The 20,214-nt window shown below is 36.7% G+C and overlaps 1 protein-coding gene across 1 annotated transcript in view; it reads left to right on the top strand.

The window, feature by feature from the left end:
• Positions 1 to 20,214, top strand: part of COL4A1 (collagen type IV alpha 1 chain) — a 129,065-nt gene that overhangs the window by 71,693 nt on the left and 37,158 nt on the right. Inside the window, exons 3-24 of the mRNA XM_051608259.1 lie at positions 626 to 715; positions 806 to 850; positions 2,406 to 2,450; positions 2,549 to 2,611; positions 2,713 to 2,766; positions 2,912 to 2,938; positions 4,265 to 4,348; positions 4,461 to 4,523; positions 5,452 to 5,487; positions 6,030 to 6,071; positions 7,657 to 7,746; positions 8,337 to 8,372; positions 8,516 to 8,575; positions 10,961 to 11,005; positions 11,232 to 11,285; positions 11,792 to 11,833; positions 12,709 to 12,802; positions 13,450 to 13,485; positions 15,082 to 15,246; positions 17,009 to 17,104; positions 18,029 to 18,112; positions 18,671 to 18,741. Coding sequence (XP_051464219.1) covers positions 626 to 715; positions 806 to 850; positions 2,406 to 2,450; positions 2,549 to 2,611; positions 2,713 to 2,766; positions 2,912 to 2,938; positions 4,265 to 4,348; positions 4,461 to 4,523; positions 5,452 to 5,487; positions 6,030 to 6,071; positions 7,657 to 7,746; positions 8,337 to 8,372; positions 8,516 to 8,575; positions 10,961 to 11,005; positions 11,232 to 11,285; positions 11,792 to 11,833; positions 12,709 to 12,802; positions 13,450 to 13,485; positions 15,082 to 15,246; positions 17,009 to 17,104; positions 18,029 to 18,112; positions 18,671 to 18,741 — 1,422 coding nt within the window. The remainder of the gene's footprint in view (positions 1 to 625; positions 716 to 805; positions 851 to 2,405; positions 2,451 to 2,548; positions 2,612 to 2,712; positions 2,767 to 2,911; positions 2,939 to 4,264; positions 4,349 to 4,460; positions 4,524 to 5,451; positions 5,488 to 6,029; positions 6,072 to 7,656; positions 7,747 to 8,336; positions 8,373 to 8,515; positions 8,576 to 10,960; positions 11,006 to 11,231; positions 11,286 to 11,791; positions 11,834 to 12,708; positions 12,803 to 13,449; positions 13,486 to 15,081; positions 15,247 to 17,008; positions 17,105 to 18,028; positions 18,113 to 18,670; positions 18,742 to 20,214) is intronic.

The following is a 20,214-nucleotide window of genomic DNA, read 5'->3' as shown; positions in this document are numbered from 1 at the left end:
TACAGTATTAAGGAAGAACCTAAGGGATGACGCATACAATCTGTGTTTTTAGCTTCTTGGGAAGATCCTCTGTCTTGAAGCACTGTCCCTGAACTACCCTGAAATTCAAACCTTAAGTGACAAACCTGGTCTCCAAAATCTGCGGTTGTGAATTATATGTAAGAAGAGGAATGGTATTTGCCATTTATACAGTAGTCACTGAACAGTGATATTTGTGATTTTCAGGAATTTAACTGTGGATTTGGGGTGTTAGATTTTCTACCAGGATTTAGAGGTATCGCTATAGGAGTGCAGATAGATCTTACTGGGAAGAAAGTGACCTTCCTGGTCCCAGGGGTACAAAAATGCTATTAACAGTGTTATCCAGGGAGACAGAAAAAAAGTTTCATTGACATTCAAGGCCTGGTTTTCTATCATGCCACACTCATTCTCTGTCAATGTATAATTGAACCAGAAATTTTTCTTTGTATAGTAATTCTTCTTTCAAATACCAACATGAAATGCTTGCTTTCACACGTAGCTCTTACCACCTATCAGATTTCTTGGGCACAGAAGGGGGATATGCAGGTTGCTTGAAGAAGCAGCTTCAGTTGATTAGTTGCTAATGAATTTTCTTCCTCCACAGGGAGAAAGAGGCTTGCCGGGACTACAGGGTGTGATTGGGTTTCCTGGAATGCAAGGACCTGAAGGTCCCCCTGGGCCACCAGGGCTTAAGGTAAGAACTTAAGCTTTAATATTTAAAACACTCAGATTTCCCTAACTTCTTCTCCCTAGGAATGACAAAGTTATCTCTTTTCCTTTGCAGGGTGATACTGGAGAACCAGGACTGCCAGGAACAAAGGGAACTAGGGTGAGTTCTAACTTAGTTTTTTTGCAATTCTAATGTCTGCTGATTTGTATGTCTTTAACTCTCCATGGCTACCTTCGAGTCTTTCTTGAATTAATCAATGGCATCTTCTTGTGCTTCACAATAGTTTCAAAATAATTCTTGGTTTTGCCTTTGAAGTTCTTTCTCCATTGGGCAGTCAGTGCCTTTGTCCATTTGCATTACCACTGCATCAATAGCACTGGTTTTAATATGCCTTTGGTATGTTTCTGACATACCAAGAGGCTTTTTTCCGGCTTCAATATCAACCTTATTATCTCATGCAAAATTCTCCTTTATGTTTGCCATCTAACTTCCTTGAAGCACTGCAGCAGAGATGCTGACACATCCATGAGCACATACATGTTAAAATGTGCACAGGGTACAGAGCCAAATTAAAGCTGGGGACAAAGATCTCTTGACTTTGCTAGAAAAGGCTCTGAATATGCCTGTAACTTTCCTGTTTTAGTTTCTGTTAAATGTGGCACTTAAATAACACCTATTTTAACACACTATGTTAGCCAGGGGTGTATCTTTTGGGGTTTTGTGAGGTCCCAAGCTCATTCTGAGCATTTTCATGTGTCATAATGTAATGAAAGAAAATTCAAATTACTTGACCCGTAATAATGCATACATTTTCAGCTATACGCTCTTGTCCAGAGGTGAATATGAAATGCATCTCAGTTTTGTTCTCCATTTGTCTGCAGTTGCTACAACACAGAGAATTTACTGAACCAACTGCAGTTTCTGAGCTATTACAGAGGGAGTACTCTGCTAGATCAAGAAATCCTTATTTCAGTCTATGTTGTTCATGTTACCCTGGGTTATCCTGGCTGTTAATGTGAATTGGCATCTCCTGAAAAATGTGTTCGTGTGCAACAGTGCAAGTAGACTGTATTTTAGCAATTACAAACTTTTGGAAGATGCAAATATACTATCTGATCACAGGATTCCCATACATCTTTTCTGCTTCATGATACATGTATTAGGAAATACTACATGAATAAATCAGCTGATAGGATGAAAATGTCAAGTCAAACTCCTGATTCATTTCATGGGAAAGCAGTTCAAGGAGAATGAGTTATCTCAGCCTGGTAGGTTTTTGATAATAAATGTGGATTGATACACTGGTGTGGAGTATGAAAGATAGAGAAGCATCTTTACAGTGCGTTAACTTTCTCACCTCTGTTATGAAGAGGTGCCTACAGTAAATTTCATTTTGGGAATGATGGTTGTGAGGAAACAGCACATCTACATTTCTTTTCATCTGTGCGTAAGGTTCTGGTACAGTTCCTGTTGAAGGAAATCCATATTGCTGCTTTTAAAAGTTAAAGAAATGTAAGAAGTTGCTTTCATTTATCAGTTACTAAGGTGACAAGTTTGAGAGGTTTTGAAAATTGGAGCTATTTTGTCAAGGAAGTTTAAAAGAAACTTTTACTTGTTTTTTTGACTGTCACCACTGGAGATGCAATTTAGGCTTCAGCTTCTCCTTGCTGTTTTGTGGGTTTATCATTTCATTTTATGTTTTTGTCAACTGCAGGGGCCCCCAGGAGCATCAGGCTTTCCAGGAAACCCAGGCCTTCCTGTATGTATGAAGTATATGTATTTTTACAAAGAACATCAATGTTTTACTGACTGCATTATTGTTAATATTGCTAATTTCTTTACTTTCTTTTCATGTAGGGCATTCCTGGACAAGATGGTCCTCCTGGTCCACCTGGCATTCCAGGGTGTAATGGCACAAAGGTGACATTTACATATGTTCATAACAGCATCTCAATGTTGAAATAAAAATGTCCCTCAAGAACATGTTCCCTAAACGAATCCAATTTGTCTGTTTCTCTCAGGGTGAAAGAGGTCCAGTAGGTCCCCCAGGTTTACCAGGACTGACTGGGAGCATAGTAAGTAGATTCTTTAATGCTTGATTCACTTGTTTTAATCCTGATTCTTGAAATGCAAATATGACTGTATGAAATTATATAGAGTATAAGATGAAAAATATACAATACTGAGGAAGAATAACATCAAATATGTCTTTTTCCACAGGGACCCCCAGGACCTCCTGGAATGAAGGTACATTTTGCTCTAAGTGTGTTCATGTGCTGCTTCTAACAATAAGAATTAGGGTGAACTCTACACCCTCTAGGACTAGCAGTCCTTATTTAAGTACTGAAAAACTGTAGTGGCATGTTTCACTTTTTACTCTGTTCTGCAGTCCCACTAAATAAAAACAGGGGGCAACCTCCAGTCAATAAGAATCGAACATATGTATTATTCCATGCAGGTCTTAAAAGTGTAAGTACTACATGGATTCCAATGGAAGAAGACTGTACATATAATTAATTATGTATAAGTAGTATGGTGGCCACCTAATTATACATAAATTTGTTTCTAGATTTTATGGTTCAGACATTTGTTTCCATATTGGAATTTCATTTATCAAAACAGTTTCACATACATAATGTTTGGGGAAGAAGGTCATATAGCTCACAATAGGAGAGGCATCCAACACGTGCTAAACAGTTTTCATAAAGACAAAAATTAAACTAACTAGGTAACTGATGAGTACATTTTGTGAACTGGAGAGTGAAATATTGAATGTCAACAGAAAGCTGTTGCTCTTTAAAATTAACAGATATAATTTGGTACTGTAAGCTGAATGTATTTCCAAATGTCACCTCCAGTTTGTGATGACATGACTAGCTGAACTTGTAAAATGCCCTTTTCTCTTTCTCTCACATGGGAAGAACTGACTGTCTATAAATACTGAAGTACTTCAATCTTTCTTCCCTAGGCATGTATGCATAGGTGTACAAGTCCTGAAATAGAATCACTTACAACATTGCAACTTTGTACAAAAACACAGGAAAAGTGGGATCTTTTGCTATCAAAAAAAGAGACATTATGGTGTGGATAATGATCAGAATAGTTTTCCAAAGTAAGACAAAGTGGAAGAAAAAGCATGCTGTGAGTGGCTTTCATGTCAAAATTAGGTATACAGCTGAAGATCTCAGCCTGGAAAAGAGACTGTGAGGTTACCACTTCTCTCAGTAGCCAGATCAGACACTCCAGTTGTGTGTTGACACTGCAGTAGTGATAGATTTGGTGGGAAAATCTTTCTCATTACCCATTACAGTATAAGGAAAATAGGGTATGAAGGAAGATTTGGAACTGGCATCTCTTCAGGTAGCTTTAATAGGACACTTGGCAATTCAGGTCTTAAGTTTTAATATCTCTTGCTATGTTTCAGCTGAATTAAAAGAGTGACTTTTTTAAAGTCAGCTTTCCAAATGATTCCGAATTTGCATAGTTCCAACTTTCCTTTCATCTCAGTATCAGTGTTTTTGACTGTATTTGTATGGATGTTGAAGTATTATTCTCTTTCTTTACTTATTATAGGGAGATCCAGGTGAAGTGATTGGTCTTTTACCTCCTAGTTTGCTAAAAGGTGAAAAAGGCTTTCCTGGCCAACCTGGACTACCTGTAAGTCTAAATGATTTTTGAATAGCAGTAGGCTTCAATTAAAATTTTATCAGTATGATGAAATTACCAAATAAATATCACTCTTTAATTATACCATTTTAATTTTTTGTAGGGTCCGCCTGGATCTCCAGGGTTTCAGGGAACAATGGGGCCACAAGGGCCTCCAGGAGAACCAGTAAGTTTCCTCTCATGGTGATTTGCATTTTACTTATAGAGCTTTATTATAGGAAAGTTCTACAAGGTGTGTATAGCTGGTGTTGGTGTTTGGGAAAGATAACCTGTGGTTCCAGGCTTCGTGTTTAGCCTCCTGGATTCTGCCATGGCAGGAATGAGTAGATAACAAATATTTTCAAAATCAGCTGCTCTTACAGTCATCTTCTCTTCCAGCATGCTTGGAGGGCATTTTTATGTGGGAGGGGTTGCAATAGTTATTCCTCTTTCCCTTCACTTATTTTGTAGAAAATAAACCTGAAACTTAGTAGCCAGATATAAATCAAAATGTTTGATGAGGTTGTTCTTGTGGGTAGTCACAGTAAATAGTACTGTGGAAAGCAGGATATCAACTGTCTGTTATTATGGTCAATTGTCAAGTGCTGAAGGTATTTCAGCTATTTGACATTTTAACAAGTCTAACAGACACCTAATATCTTCTCTTCCTGTACTGGATGCAGGTGACACTAGCAGTTATGTCCATCTGCTAAAAGTCTACCCAGTGTTTTGGGTTATTAAAATGAGCTGTGTGAGATTTCTTACCCTTCTGAAGAAGAATGAAAGTGATGTAAAGGAAAATGGTAGTACAGTTTAGTCGTAATTTGCACTTGCTGATGTGAGAAAGAAGAAATTTAATGAAAGAAAAATTAGGACTAATTTTTAGCATGCAAAACTGAAAATAAATAAATAAATAATAAAGCAGTACCATAGAGGGCTTTTTAATTGTCTCTTTTATTATTCATTCTAAGTGGTGAGTTGTGGACAGTAGCAGAAAAAGACTTTTCATCTTGCTTTAGTGGAAAGATTTGCTTTTTTGCTATCTTTATAGAACAAGGTATTATTCCAACTAGTGTACTGCATAAATATATATGCTAAAGTGTACTGTCTTGTAGGGTCCCCCAGGGCCACCAGGACTCCCAGGCGAGAAGGTAAGACTCTTTTTATTGTAAAGATTGAGTCTTTATGTATTTGGCACACTATTTCCCCAAAAGCTGGAAAAAAATGATCCTAAAGGAGTGGGTTTTTTTCACTTTGGGATCTGTTTATTTGTCTTAATGGGCATCATAAAGAGAGATTTTAAACACATTTTTTAGTTTTTTGATCAAGTTTTTTTGCATCTGTTAACTTACTTGATGGAATTGCTAGTAATTAAAACATTCTGTGATTATTTGAACTAATTTAAAAATGTAAAAGCTTTCAGTAAAATGTTGAAGAAAAAAACATACTGACAACAAAATTATCTGATAAATTTAATTCAGTATGTCTTTTTCACAAATTACTGCCTAAATTAAAATGCAGGGAGAGTTGGGACATAGTTATTTATTTGTTTCACACGTGCATTTAAAAACATACGCTGTCTTTTATATCCTCTCTTAACTTTTGGCATGTACAAAATACCTTCAGATGTGTGTGTATGCCTGTATTCACTGCTGATAAAAAATTAATAAGTATGTGTAATTTTTATTTTCAGGGCTACATGGGCTTGGGCTTTCAGGGTCCCAAAGGTGAAAAAGTAAGTCTCTGTTGAAAACCTCTAAATAAAAACTGACAGAAATACTCTTGGTAGTATACATCAATAACCTGTTGGAATCAATGGAGAAAATGAGCATTGTAATTTTTGGAAGACTCGAATAAAACTGCAGCTTGCACCTAAGTTAACAAAGGTTGTGAATGGTTACAGACTTTGTTCATTATGATGTTATACTTGACATTAATTTAGGTCATTATCCTTTTTTACAGCTGTGACTGGTACTAACTACTTTAATTTGCAGCAGGCAGATCTGTAAATGTTTACTCTGTTTATTAGGACTTCTGGGATATGTTTGAAATCAATTTCATTCTGAGGGATGAGATTTAGTGTGCAGTCCAGAATTACTAGAATTAATTGTGGTTGGACTCTTAAGGGCTTGTCTGCCTTGATCTGCTTTGGTAGTGTATACTTTTGAAACAGATCTTTCAGTTGTCCTCTTTTACTATGTTTTGACTCAACCGGGGGCATTTTTAAGAGCACACTGAATTGTTTACTTTTGAATGAAACTAAGCCAAAAGATGTGCTCCTGGATCCCATTTATTCTCTTAACCAGGATCAAATGGGAGGTAGAACATGTTGGGTTTAATGTATTACCTCTCACCACTGAGAAGTCCAGGCTGAAGTGCCTTATGGTGCTTTTCAGGAGTTAAAAAATGCATGTAGTCGTGGGTTACTTGGTAAATTGATAATGTATCTGAGCCCTTCTCCAGAAGCTTCTCATGATCTTTATTGACAGAGACCTTTTGGAGTATAAGTAAATTACATTACTTAGTTGGAGGTTTTTTTTATCCACCACCTTGTTTATATATTTTGAGTCACACTATTCCTCATAGAATTTTTTGCTACGTGACACATTGTTGAGATTAACTTAGTAAAGTAAATTTTCTTGAAAAATGTTGGCTGTAGAAGTATGTGGAGATTTCCTGGACTCCTCAGGTTTGTCTTTAGCAAAAAATAAATGGTACTGTTATGAATTACTGCTTGACAGAAGTATATCAAACCTTTTTGGAGGTGTTTTAGTGTAAAAGATAGTGCTTTTGCATTACATAAGGAGATGAAGTTCTGACATTCCTGTGGACACATACATAATAAAAAAAGTATGACCCACAGTTACCATATTGAAGTTGGTCTTTACAGACAGTTGTAAAGATAATGGAACACTATAAGCTTTGACTAACGTTTTCCTTCAGCCGTCGACTTTCTGCACCCAACCTTTTTCCTCCTAATCTCCTTTCCCCTGAAGGAGGCACTAAAATCTTTTTGTTATTATGATCATTAATTGGGTATGTTCCTGATATTCGATATTAAACAGCCTTCATCATAAAAGGAGATTCTTTCTTTAGGCTAGTCTGTCTGTCACCCATTATACAGTTGTGTCTCCTAGAATTGCTTATGTAACCCTTTCTCTGAATGATTTTGCTGAAAAAATAGTTGAAAAAAACCCAAAACATTTAGTTATAGTTTTAAAAGTGAGTGGAAGTTCTCTTTAATGCTATTTGTCTTAGCAATGTCTGTTCTCAGTGCCAGTACTGTTTTCAATGGACTATCCTGCATTTGGTGTTGACAGGGAGAACAAGGGGTAAGGGGTCCCCCAGGCCCACCAGGACCAGCACCACATATGAAAGAAAAAGGGAGTGAAATCTTAAAGGGAGAAAAGGTGAGACATTAAAATACTAATCTTGTACTCTTCATTAAAATATGATCGATAACGATTAGCAAGCAAAACAGGAAAAAGAAAACAGTAAGTCACCTGCAGCCAGTTTAAAAAAAAAATAAATTGTTTTACTTAGTGAATTATTTTTTATTGTCTTTCTTGAAGCTTCTCTGAAAAATATAAATTATAAATGCATAAATAACACAAACAGCAGAAGACTTTCTGAGAAAAGAGGATTGATAAGCATAGACCTGTAAACACCAAATATTCTGAAAATTTGAATTAAGTAGCTTATGCTGGACTTCTCAGATACAGAATCACATTCATGGAATCTGAGTGGTAATGAATTTTTCAATTGTTGAATTAGGCAGTCTAGTTACTAAGCAATAGTATAATAAACTAGCTTAATGGATTCACATTTTGTGTTTGTCTAACTTCTTGCACATCATACTGTTAGGCATTGTTCTTGAAGTGGAGAACAGTGTTAAATGGACTTTTGCTGACATGAAGAATTAAATTTTTTACAACCTAAATGAAGAACGGTGAAGATCTTTCTCAATAATCTACTTTTTTTTTTTTTGTAATTCCATTAGGGTGATCCAGGTGAAAAGGGTGAACAGGGATTCCCAGTAAGTATTGTGGAGATTTTTTCTTGTTACTATAAAATTTGTGAAGAATTTGATAATGGCCCTAAATATCTTTATAGCTATTTGATAAATACAAATTTACTTCAGAATTTGACAGTATTTTAAAACTAGTGTCTATTTTCTAGGGATTGCCCGGTTCAGGTTTCAAAGGAGAAAAGGGTGAACCTGGGAAGCCTGGTCCACGTGTAAGTATGCTCAACTTTATCAATACCATGATCATAGTCACTGTATTGTTTCCATAAGCAAATTAAACTTAGTAACTACTAGCGAAAGTGCAAATTTGGTATATTTCAAAAAAGCAAGTTTTGCTGCAGGACAGGTGTACAAGTCAAGGTAGTAGTAATAGTAATATATTGTAATACTTGTATGTAACATGCTTTCAAATAACTTAAAGACCTGTAACAGTAGCTTGTAGTGCTGAAAGTAAAGGCAAGACTCCCATTGATCCCAACTGAAGCAAGATTTAGTCACTCCAGAACAGAAGTAAAAGCAAAACAAAACAAGTCACTCTGTAGGAATGACCCTAGATAAGTAGAACATGTTGAATGTATTTCCAATACTCATGTGCAATCCACAAAATAAGCCCACTTAGCTGAAAGGTGCTGTTTCTTACGAAGAAGATTAATGGAGCAAAAAATCTGGATGAATGAGACATGTTCACTGGCTGGTTTCTAGCCTGAATTTAGAGGCTTGAGGCTGTAAGTTCTGTTACATTTGCCTGCTGTGACCTATATCATGGCTTCATCCATACAACTTCTGCATGAATCATGCTGTGTTTTTCACAGCTGAGCTGGTAGCAGAAACATGCATTTTCTATGTGCAGGCATAGCTAAAGTATTGTTTCTCAAACTGTGTTTCATCACAAACCATTAGAAAAGACCCAGGACATCTATAGGCATTGATTTTACTTCAATCTGGAAAAGATAAAATAACCCTCTGTGGATACTTCACGGTCAAATGTTTCATCAACCTTTTAGTAAAGATATGTGACAGGATTTTCTTTGCTATCATGTATGTATTTTTACTCGTACACTAAATAAGGGCTTGAAAGCTGGAAGAATGGAGAAATGTTGGCCTAGAACTTGTTGGGGAAACCAAAGCATCTTTGAATTATTCAAAAACATAGCTTTCAGTTTCTGCCAAGTTCCCTGAACTAAATTTGTAAGGTATTTTATAAATATTTCTCGTTATTCAAGGAAATCAGAGTTACTTCTGAAATTAAAATAAGGCTTGAAAATGAGCAGATGTTAATATCTAATAGTCTAGTTTTGTGGAATGAAACCATGATTCATTTCAGTCACAGCTGAAGACTCCTGACTTTACAGATTGTATTTTTAATTAATCATTAAAAATTACTTGAAATGCTTCTTTATAAGATACCATAGCTGCAAACTTAAGTGGTAGTGGTCTGTTCACATTGGTTGTATAATTTTTATCCTTCAATTACATTGTTTTAGATGGAATTTTTTTACCTAAACTGATGTCATTAATTTTTTTGCTGAACGGCATGTTCAGCATACTTTTCAAATATGTGCATTTTCTTGGGTTTATGGGACATACTCATATTGCTTATGATATGCACACAATCTAAGTAAGCACTGAGCCACCAACTAAAAGTCAGCCTCCAGTGGATTTTGGGCTACAAGCCTAGGTGCCAGTCCCTTAATAGTCCATAGGAAAAGGAAGAGAACAGGCTGCCCAGAGATGTTGTGTGGGCTCCATCCCTGGAGGTGTTCAAGGCCAGGCTGGATGGGGCTCTGAGCAGCCTGTTCTAGTGGGAGGTGTCCCTGCCCATGCAGAGGAGTTGGAACTCGACGATCTTTAAGGTCCCTTCCAACACAAAAAATTCTGTGATTCTGTGAATGCTGAAAAGTAGGTTAGTCCGTCAAGGTCTGTTGATTGCCTCAGGGGAATCTAATCCTCTCTGCAGGCCAACACAGTGGTCTGCTAGTGTGTAATTTTGCTCTGGGGGAGGGAGTCTTGGATTCTAGGTTATCATCTGCCTTGTGATTTGAAAGATAAGCTATATTATAAGATATAAGCTTTTAATTTAGAGGAAGTGTTTTTACCACTAGATTACCATGCAGTCTGATTTGGGGCCACTTTGTAAGCCTTCTGTTGAAACTGTCACCAAATGTCTATGAATAAAGGTTTTGTGAGGTTGGAGAGTACATATATATATATATTATATATACATATATATATACATATATATATATATATAAAGGGATTGCTATGAAGGGAAGAATTTCTTGGTCTGGTTCCAGTTTCCTGTGCTGTTGATGTATTTTGTCTTGAAGCCTCCCTGACTGGGAAATCCATGTTATTCCTAGATCTAGAAACAGATTTGCAGGATTTTATTTAATTCTGCAGCTTGTAAGATGTTGGGTAACATAAGCACTAGGCAGTCACAAATTGCCTGCCTTGTACCCTCTGCAGTGTTGACTGCATTAGCACATGTTGATTAATGCATTACAACAGTGATTTGTTCTAGTGTTTCACTCACTGTATTTCGAAATTATGTGTATGTGGCTATCTGTTTAAGCAGAATTGAACTTGGTGTTTTACAGGGAAAGCCTGGAAAAGATGGTGACCCAGGACCAAAAGGAGAAGCTGTATGTATTTGACTTAATTTTCTGCAGTTCCTTACATTAAAAAACAAACAAACAAACAAACTGTGTGTTATCAATGGTTGACACTTTCTAGCCTTCTGAATTGTTTACTTAACGTTGTTGCTTTCAGTGAATTAGTGACTGGTTTGAAAATGTAAAACTTCAATGTTGCCAAGGCTAAGATGTGACTATATCTGTCTTTTCTGGCTTTGCTGTCTTCTACACACAGGGTTTGCCTGGTGGGTTTGGGGTTCCAGGACGACCTGGCGAGCCTGGTGCGAAAGTACGTGGTACTGACCTTTGCTTCCTGTCACACAGAATGAGGAGTTAAGGGCTTGTATTGTGTGCATTAAAGCAATGTATTGTGTGCGTTAAAGCAATGAATGCATGTAAAGCAACATTAAATTAGCGTTAAATAAAGTAACAGTAAATGAATGTTACTAAGTTGTAAAGTCATAACTCGAAGACTAGGAAAAGTCAAAATTAAGGTATCTTAGGTATTCCTGGTTTAAATCTCTTATATGAATTGATTAATGCAGGCTCTGTTTTCGCTAGCTCTTTGTCCAGCCAGAATATGTGCAAATGTACTTTCCTAAAACTTCCAGTTTCTCTTTGTATAGTGTAAAGCAATACAGACCCACAAACTAATTCCTTACTGCTTATTACAATGGTCCAGGTACTTACAATCTGGAGGTTGTATGAATCTGTATCAAAGCGCTCATTTGCTACTGAATTTGTGGGGAAGAAAATATGATCTGGATTTAAAATGTCAATTGTATTTTGATTAAGGGTGACAAAGGTGAACGAGGTTTCCCAGGACCTCCAGGAAGAGTAAGTAATATAAATCATTGTTTTATTTCAAACTTGAAAGAAAATATAAATTTTGTGAAAGTCAAAGGGCTCAAACAATGAGGGGAAAAAAGAGAGACTCTGCATGTTCTGATCTCATTCTGATCAGTCATGTCCTCATTTTTTCTTAATGAAAACAAAAGTTGGATACAATTCTTTTGAGTATGTTTGAAATTTGAAAAGAAGCTCTCAAAGAATATGAATTTCCAATATTTTGGACTATGAAAATGATAGGCATTGTTAATCATTACAGAGTATCAAAAAGAGTTCAAAAGAGTAAGTCTGTCAGCTTTGCATACTGTAGTTTTTTGAACATTTAAAATAAATATGGGACTAGTCAGCAACAGAGAGACCATTGATGATGCTGCTACCCCAACATGGGGGAAAATTCCCAGCATCAGCTAGTTTTATTTTTAAAAATTCCTGAATATTATATTGTAAATGTTAGTATCCTATATGTCAAACTCAGATCGATGTTAGCATAAATTGCTAGAACTTAGTATTTTAAAATTAAAGGTAATGCAAACCTAATGTATCAGTGCTTAGACCATCCTGAGGTTACTTGGCATCATTCTTGTTCAGAACAGTTCTATAAAGCTCTCCACTTAACCCTACTACTGAAATGAAGAAATTTTGGTAGGATAGAAAATACTTGTTTTCTCTGGTAATTCCTCAGCAGCTACAACCCTCTCACAGCAGTTGTTACGTATCACTGAAAACCCAAGTGTAACCAAAACTGCTCAGAATTTTTTTCACAGAGCAAAATGGCCTCTGTGCCATCAGGTCAGAATTGAGGAGATAGAAACAAGGGCACAGATGTGTGTTTCTAGTGTTATAATTTTTGCCCTGTGATTCAGGTTATAGATTCTGGACCAATAGATACCTTTGGTGAAAAAGGAGATCCTGGAGTTTCAGGTTTGCCTGGACTTAAAGGTCAAAAAGGTGAAAAAGGTATGTATTTTGTCTTGTCTTGTTGATTGAGTTATGCTTTTTGTTTTCTTATTAAAGGAAATTCAAATTGCTCTACCTGTGAGCTCAGGAGCTTTAAATGACAGTGAAATGTTTCAGTTATTTATTTAATTGCTTTCAGGTTATTACATTTTGTTGCAATTTGTAAGACACTTCTCATAATAAATAAGTCTGCCTTTCAGTTATAGATCAGAAAATAATACTGGGATCTGTTGTTGTGGCAGTTTGATAGTTCCATGAGATTACTTAAGAAGACGGAAATCAGCAAAAGCATAAAGAGGATAATAATACAGAGAATCTTGAGACTCCTTCTAAAAAATCAGCAACTACATTTTGATCTTAAAATTGGCTTGCAGAATTTACAAAATTTTGCAGTAAACAGGGAAAATCAAGCATTCCCTTTCCCATTTTCCCCATTACAGACCTTACCCTATTGAAGTAACATCAGTGGAGAAGATGGCAGAGAGCAGGGCCTTTTCCATAGAAGTATTGTTTGCAGATACCTCTAGGTTGTTTAACTTAACCTTTGATACTAGCTTGGAATGTGTACTTAAATAATATGTGCTAAATGTGCATTGATGTTGGCACTGCTGACTTCACTGCCTAATTGAAAACTTCTCTTTCTGAAGGCTTCCCTGGTATACAAGGAATCCCAGGACCTCCAGGTATGAATTCATGGCCACTGATTTTGTTCACATTTTTGCCCAGTTCTTGAGTGTGTAGTCCTGGGAGATTTCTCCTCACCTGCCAGTTCCTGCCTGACTAAGAGAACATCCCAGTCAGTGTCCTCTTTAGGGGTCTAATCATCCCCCTAGACCCTTCCTGTAGTTTGCTTTTCCTGTGTCTCTGATGTGACCCAGCCTTGCTCTTTGTGTAGAGCCTTGATAACTTTCTGCTTAAATTGAAGTAGCGTGCACAGGTCCTCAGAGATAGCCAGACAGTATGGCTCAACTGGGCAAGGAGAGTTGTAAAATGTGAATATATGTGTGGTTATGTACATATGTGCCTCTGTATACAATCTCACATGTAGATAATTCGTTTTGCTCTCACTTCAGCTCTGTATGTGTTTGTATAAATACAATAAAACAAGGTTTGCCAGAAGAAATAACATTTATTAGATCAAAGTCATTCCTGCAAGCTTCCTACTTTTTTTTTTTTTTACTATATCATTTCATCTAATAATATTTCTTTCTTTTGTCTGCAAATATTCCCTTTTTCATAGTTTTATCTTCATGTTATCTATGTATGTGCATGTGTTTGAACCAAACCACAATACTTGCTTTTTAAAAATTAAGGAAAACATCTGTGGAAACCTGACTGTAGCACATCTTGCAGTGATACAACTATTAGCTCCTTTTGCTCACATTTCATATCTTGACAGTGAGCTAGATATGAGATTAATATGAGCCAGGGTCAGATAATTTCCAGGAAAATTGTCACAGTTTAGAGAGGAGATACTATATACTGCAGGCTGTAATAGTACCTAAAGAATTCTGTATGACAAGACAAGAAGAATGGTAGCTCTTAGACTGTCATTACCCTACAGAAATTGAGATTTGTGTGACTTTCATATCTTCCCACAATGTTGCTGAAGGTTTAAAATGGTTTAGGGATCAAGTGTAGTGATTAGTTGTGAAATGAAATAACTCATAAAGGTGTGCAGACCTGTGTGACTGTACAAATAACTAAAATGAGATTTTAAGGAGGTTTGTTGTTGGTTTTGTGGTTTTGTTGGTGTTGGGTTTTTTTGTGTTTTTTTGTTGTGTTTTTTTTTTCCTAGCTGTTTAACTGCTTCTCTTTATTGGCTTTAGTTTGTACATTATTCCTACAAACAGTTTTGGTTCTAACATTCCTGAAATCTGCTAGCATTGTTGAATACTTATTTACAGAAGTTCTTAGACATGCTGTCACTAGGTGTTTTTAAGATTTGCATTATTATGAGCTAAGGAAGTATGTAATAGTTTTTAAGTGTAATAGCTAAATTAACTCCTGTGTCACCACTATTTACCATCCAGCAAAAGTTATTAGTATAGATTAAGTGTGTTTGTCTAGGCACCTAACTGAAGTGAATTACTCTGAGCTCTAGTGAGTATTTAACCTCAGTTTTGGATAAATCATCAACAGTAAAAATGCAGTCCCTCTTTTATTTTCCACTAGCATTTTTTTGTTTATCTCTGTAACCTAATGGAAGCTAATGTGTTGATAATATTACTGTCTTTTCACTTGTCAATTTTTTCATGTATGTTTTACTCTGTCCAAAGGTCAGCCGCTTCCTGACAGGGTAGGATCACCAGGTGTCCCTGGACAGAGAGGTGAAAAAGGTGAAAAGGGTTCTCCGGGATTCCCTTTACCTGGACCCCCTGGAAGAGATGGCTTCCCAGGTCCCCCAGGGTTGCCTGGCCCACCAGGTCCTCCAGGTGTACCAGGTAGGTAAAGCACTTGGTTACTTTTCAGAATGAAGACTTAATGAAGCCCATAAAAAAAGGAAAAAGAGACACGATTATAAAAGCCATAATCAGAATGCATCTACATTGTGGAAAAAAAACATATCTGAGTTATTATTGGACCAAGTAAAAGCTGTTCCATGGTGCAGCAACTGCCTGTTTCCTTAATGGGACAAGGATTCTTTGCTAAATAAATGTTTTTTTAAAAAAATTCAGCAGTTTGTTGTGGATTGTTACAATATAACCAAAATGATTGACCTTAATATGTATTGTTTTTCCTCTGTGTCCTATAGAGATAACTATAAATATTCACTTTAAGAAGTAACAGATACTAGTATTGTTCCTAGCATAAAATATAACTGTTCAGTATCACAGTTTACAATCTGCAGTACCAATCTATGTAACAGATTGAACAGGTGTAAGAGCTGCAGACTGAGATACTAGGTTGCCAGAAGTTTTAATTGTAAGATGAAATTATCTTACAGGAGAATGGGTTCAACTCATGCTTTATATAATTAAATTAAAGGCTAGTAATAATGTGCCAAATAAATCATAATATTGTAATAATGATAACAACATTATACAGTTATGTATAATAAGATTTTCATAAAGTATCTTTAAAGAGAAAAGCATTTTGGTTTTGCTTGACAATGAAGCAATGAAAAAAGTACATATTAAAATGGTTTATGCTTAATAGTTCCTTACAACTGATGTTCTAGGTCTTTTATTGAAGGAAAACTTTTGCTATAGGTGATACAGATATTGTGAGTTAAATTGTCATTTAAACATAAAGAATAATGTTCCTATGATAGTTGTTTAAATAATCTAAAACTGTTGAAAGAAATATTATTCTCTATGGAAACCCTGAACCAAAAATACTTTGTTCAAAAAAAATTGAAGATGCCTAGTTGTTGCTGTATTTGACAATGAAACACTACAAAATCCAGAAGCTAGAATATGGAATTAAATAGCTAAATCTTATTTTGCAAAAAAATAAGAGCAATTCATGTTTTTTTCTACAGCATATTTCTGTCACTGCTTAATTCTACTCCATCCTCAGGCACTTCTTTTGTTTTCTTCAAGTGCATATTGGGAAACAATGATTTTTAATTTAATTGCTTTTTGGCAATCTTCACATTAACATTATGACTACTGCCTTTAACCAAAATTATGTCATATTATATTCAGTCAGAACCTGTGCTGTATCATAGACAGAACGAGCTCAATTTGTATTCTCATGTCAAGCCTAAATTTTCTAGTTTTTACCTATTTCAGTTAACATATGAGTTTTCTTGTTTTCAGGAAGCTTGATCAGTGTGAAGAAGTTAACTAGACGTTAACAAGGTGCTCTTGACCTAGTAATTTCCTAAACATTGAAAACAAAAGTTCAACAAATTTCTTTAGAATGTCAATATTCTCCATTCTCTTCAGGGTCAGACCAACAATTTTTAACCTACAGCACTTTTCATAGCCAAAACTTACAATAAAATTAGAATTTACGTTAAAGTTGTTTCTAACCTTATTATGACAGAGCCTTTCTTATCTCTAATTCTTAGGGTTTCTTGAGCAGTATATATGGAATCAGAATACAGAATCCCAGTTAAATTTTTCAAAGGAAATAAAAAATAAAAGCAAAATGCTATCCTGACTTGTCACTCTTCCTAGATACATTCAGCTGGGACATTAATTAATGCATGTCAAACATAATTGTCAAACTATATTCTTTATTGCATTTCCATTGCAGATGGAATTGATCAATGCCAGCGGGGAGAACCTGGTGCACCAGGTACTCCTGGACTTCCAGGAAGAGATGGTTTTCCAGGAGAGATGGGAGAGAAAGGTAATGCTATTCTAAGGTGATTGTTTTCTAACTCAGTACCCCAGAGACCGGGTATGTAAAGAGGCTGAGCAGGCTAGCCTGGATCCAGAGAAAATGTAGTTAAAGTTAGTTAAACAAATAGTTCATGGACATGGAAGATGTTTCTTGAGTCTCTGATGAGTCAAGGAGGGATATTGTATGTTGAGTTGTGTGACACCAACTTCACTTACATTTCACTTAGCCTGCACGTTGCTGGAAAGGGATAAAGGATGGCACTTGGCTGAAAGAGGAACTGGGAAGGAAGAAAGGTTTGAGTATAGTCCCATTAAGTGTAAATTGAACTCTTCACGGCAATTTAAGATGTGAATTCTGAGATGAAGGATTAGGGAGGGGCAGATGAGTTGGAAATAGAAATGGTTTATGAATCATGAGTATACCTAAAGCTAAAATTATAACACCTATAAATAGGACCGTCAAACGTGTTTTAGCAGCATTGACTAAGTGCACATATAAAAAAGGAGCTGTACTCATTTACACCATGGCTGGTCCTTCCTAATCTCATTCTGCTCACTGCTTTTCTAAAACTGCAAAATTGCAGTGTCTATAGACGTTCTTCTTTTTCTGTTTAATCTTTTTATTTCATTTATACCCAGTTTGTATTTCTCTTCTTTTTGATCCTCTTCAACCTGGTCCCTTTTAACTGTTCTGTTAAATATTATCCTTAGTGTAAGACGTAAGTTGATTTTCATGCCATTTGTTTAAAAAATTTAAAGAATTTTGGTGACAAATTGACTTTGAAGCATGTAATTAGATAGCACACTTATTTTTGCACTTTCAACTTGAAGTGTATTAGATTGACATTTGCCCCTGAATCCACCTGCTTGCAGTTGTGTTAAATATTTTCATCGTTATTCATTAGTTTTTTTGTTTGTTGTTTTTTTTCAGGTGAAAAAGGTGAAACCTGTGCCTTATGTGATAAAGTAGGACCTCCTGGACTTCCAGGACCACAAGGGCCACCAGGTCCAGCAGGTAAAAACTCATTAACTACCTAAGAATGAACAATGTAGGCTAAAATCTAAACATGCAGCAGATATGATTAATTACTTTTTGTCCCACTAATAAAATTGTATGTGAAACTAATGAAAGGTGTATGGAATATTCCTTTTTTTTGCCTATTTCCAAGTTTCCAGTGCAGTCAACACAAATTGCCAAGGAAGCAGGAACTGCTACCATACTAGAGAAGTGTCATGTGCAAACAGTGATATTATACCTAGTGTTTGTTATAGTGGCTGTTGATGAACATGGTTTAGGTAGTTTTAGGACTGCAGTGGTTACATGATAGGTCTAAATAATTAGGTGAATTAATTCCTAAGTCAAATGAATCGTCAACTTCTGAGTTGATGAATGCAGACACATAGAGAACATGAGCACATGAATCTATACAACTTCACTGACTTTAGCAGCATTATGTTGATATAACTGGGAATAGAATAAGACCCTTTGAGAAGGATCACAAGGAATTCACATACAATGAGCTATTTGTGAAAGCATGTAATATATAGAATTGTATTTTGTCTCCCTGACAAGGTTTTCCAGGACAATCAGGTTTCAAGGGTGACAGAGGCTTACCTGGACTTGATGGCCTTCCAGGGGTACCTGTAAGTAATGCCTTGCCAAATGCTATGTGTCTTATGAGGCCTGTGATCAAAAAACATGTGATCATCAGTGTGATTGTGCAATAGTTGTGTTTAAAAACCGACTATCACAGTGATATGATAAAAGTAAAGGTATTATGCTTAGCAAAATAAACTAGGAAGCAAGGTGGTTGAGCTATGACAGGAAAAAAGAGTTGTCGGAAGTGGGCTATATCTCTGTGTTTACCCAGTATATGAACTCAACAGGACACACGACCTTCTGGCTGAGCAAGCTACAAGCTGAATTGGGTAAAACGTAGGATTTTGCAGGCCTGCCCTGACATTCTTGTGAATTATTCCAATAACTCTGCTGTTGTGTACATATATATTGAGAGAGAGAGACAGTGCCATCTAGCGTAGTGTAAGCAGTCTAATATTAGCATGCAGCAGACTTCAGCAGTTTGTCTCAGTTTTGGGAAACGTGTGCAGTGTATTCCATAAAACATAACTAGATAGCAGGAAAGCTAAGTAGTTTTGAAGAAATAAAGGAAAGTTGTGAAAGTGGAGAGTGTCCTGATATGATGATCACTTGTAAATTGTGCTGATGCAGGTCAACATGACTCTCAGAGAGTAAGGCTGGCTATCAGAAGCAGAACAGCCATAAGCATGGCAGTTGTCTAAACTGTAACACAGATTAGTCCTAGATGAGAACTGCACTAGCACAGCTACATTTGCTCTTGTATGAGTTCGCTTGAGTCTCACTATGTGCTGTCAAGACCTGCCTTAGCATAAACGTTCCTGTAGTACAACGTGGAGTTTCACACCACTCTTAATGTAAGTAGGCTGAGTTTGTCAGTCTTCCCAGATGTTTTTGCCAAGAAGAGTGAGCTGATCTCTTTTCAGTAGTTCCCTGTGATGTGATGAGGGGAAATGGACAAAAACTGGAACACAGGAATTTTCACCTCAATATGAGGAAAAATATTTACTGTGAGGGAGACGGAGCACTGGAACAGGCTGCCCAGAGAGTTTGTGGAGGCTCCTTCTCTGGAGACTTTCAAGACCTGTCTGGATGCATTTCTGTCAGACTTGCCCTAGATGGTCCTGCTCTGGCAGGCAGGTTGGACCTGATGATCGCCAAAGGTCCCTTCAAACCCCTAGAGTTCTGTGATTCACGTGCTGGAGTTACACAGATACCTCTGTCACCAGAGGCGGTGGGTGTGCTCACCAAGCCTCTTTCCATAATCTACCAGAAGTTTAGGCAGACTGGGGGAGTCCCAATGGACTGGCAGGTGACAAATGTGACACCCATCTGCAAGAAAGGCTGGAAGGAGGGTTCGGGAAACTGCAGACCTGTCAGTCTGACCTCGGTGTGAGGGAGCAGATCATCCTGAGTGCCGTTACGCACCACGTACAGAACAACCAGGTGATCAGCACCAGTCAGCACAGGTTTATGAAAGGCAGATGCTGCCTGACGAACCTGATCTCCTTCTATGACAA

The sequence above is a fragment of the Apus apus genome, chromosome 1 (assembly GCF_020740795.1).
Source record: "Apus apus isolate bApuApu2 chromosome 1, bApuApu2.pri.cur, whole genome shotgun sequence".
In the NCBI taxonomy this organism is placed as follows: Eukaryota; Metazoa; Chordata; class Aves; order Apodiformes; family Apodidae; genus Apus; species Apus apus.
The sequence above is the reverse complement of the archived record's forward strand: the minus strand, read 5'-3'. Positions and strand labels throughout refer to the sequence as shown.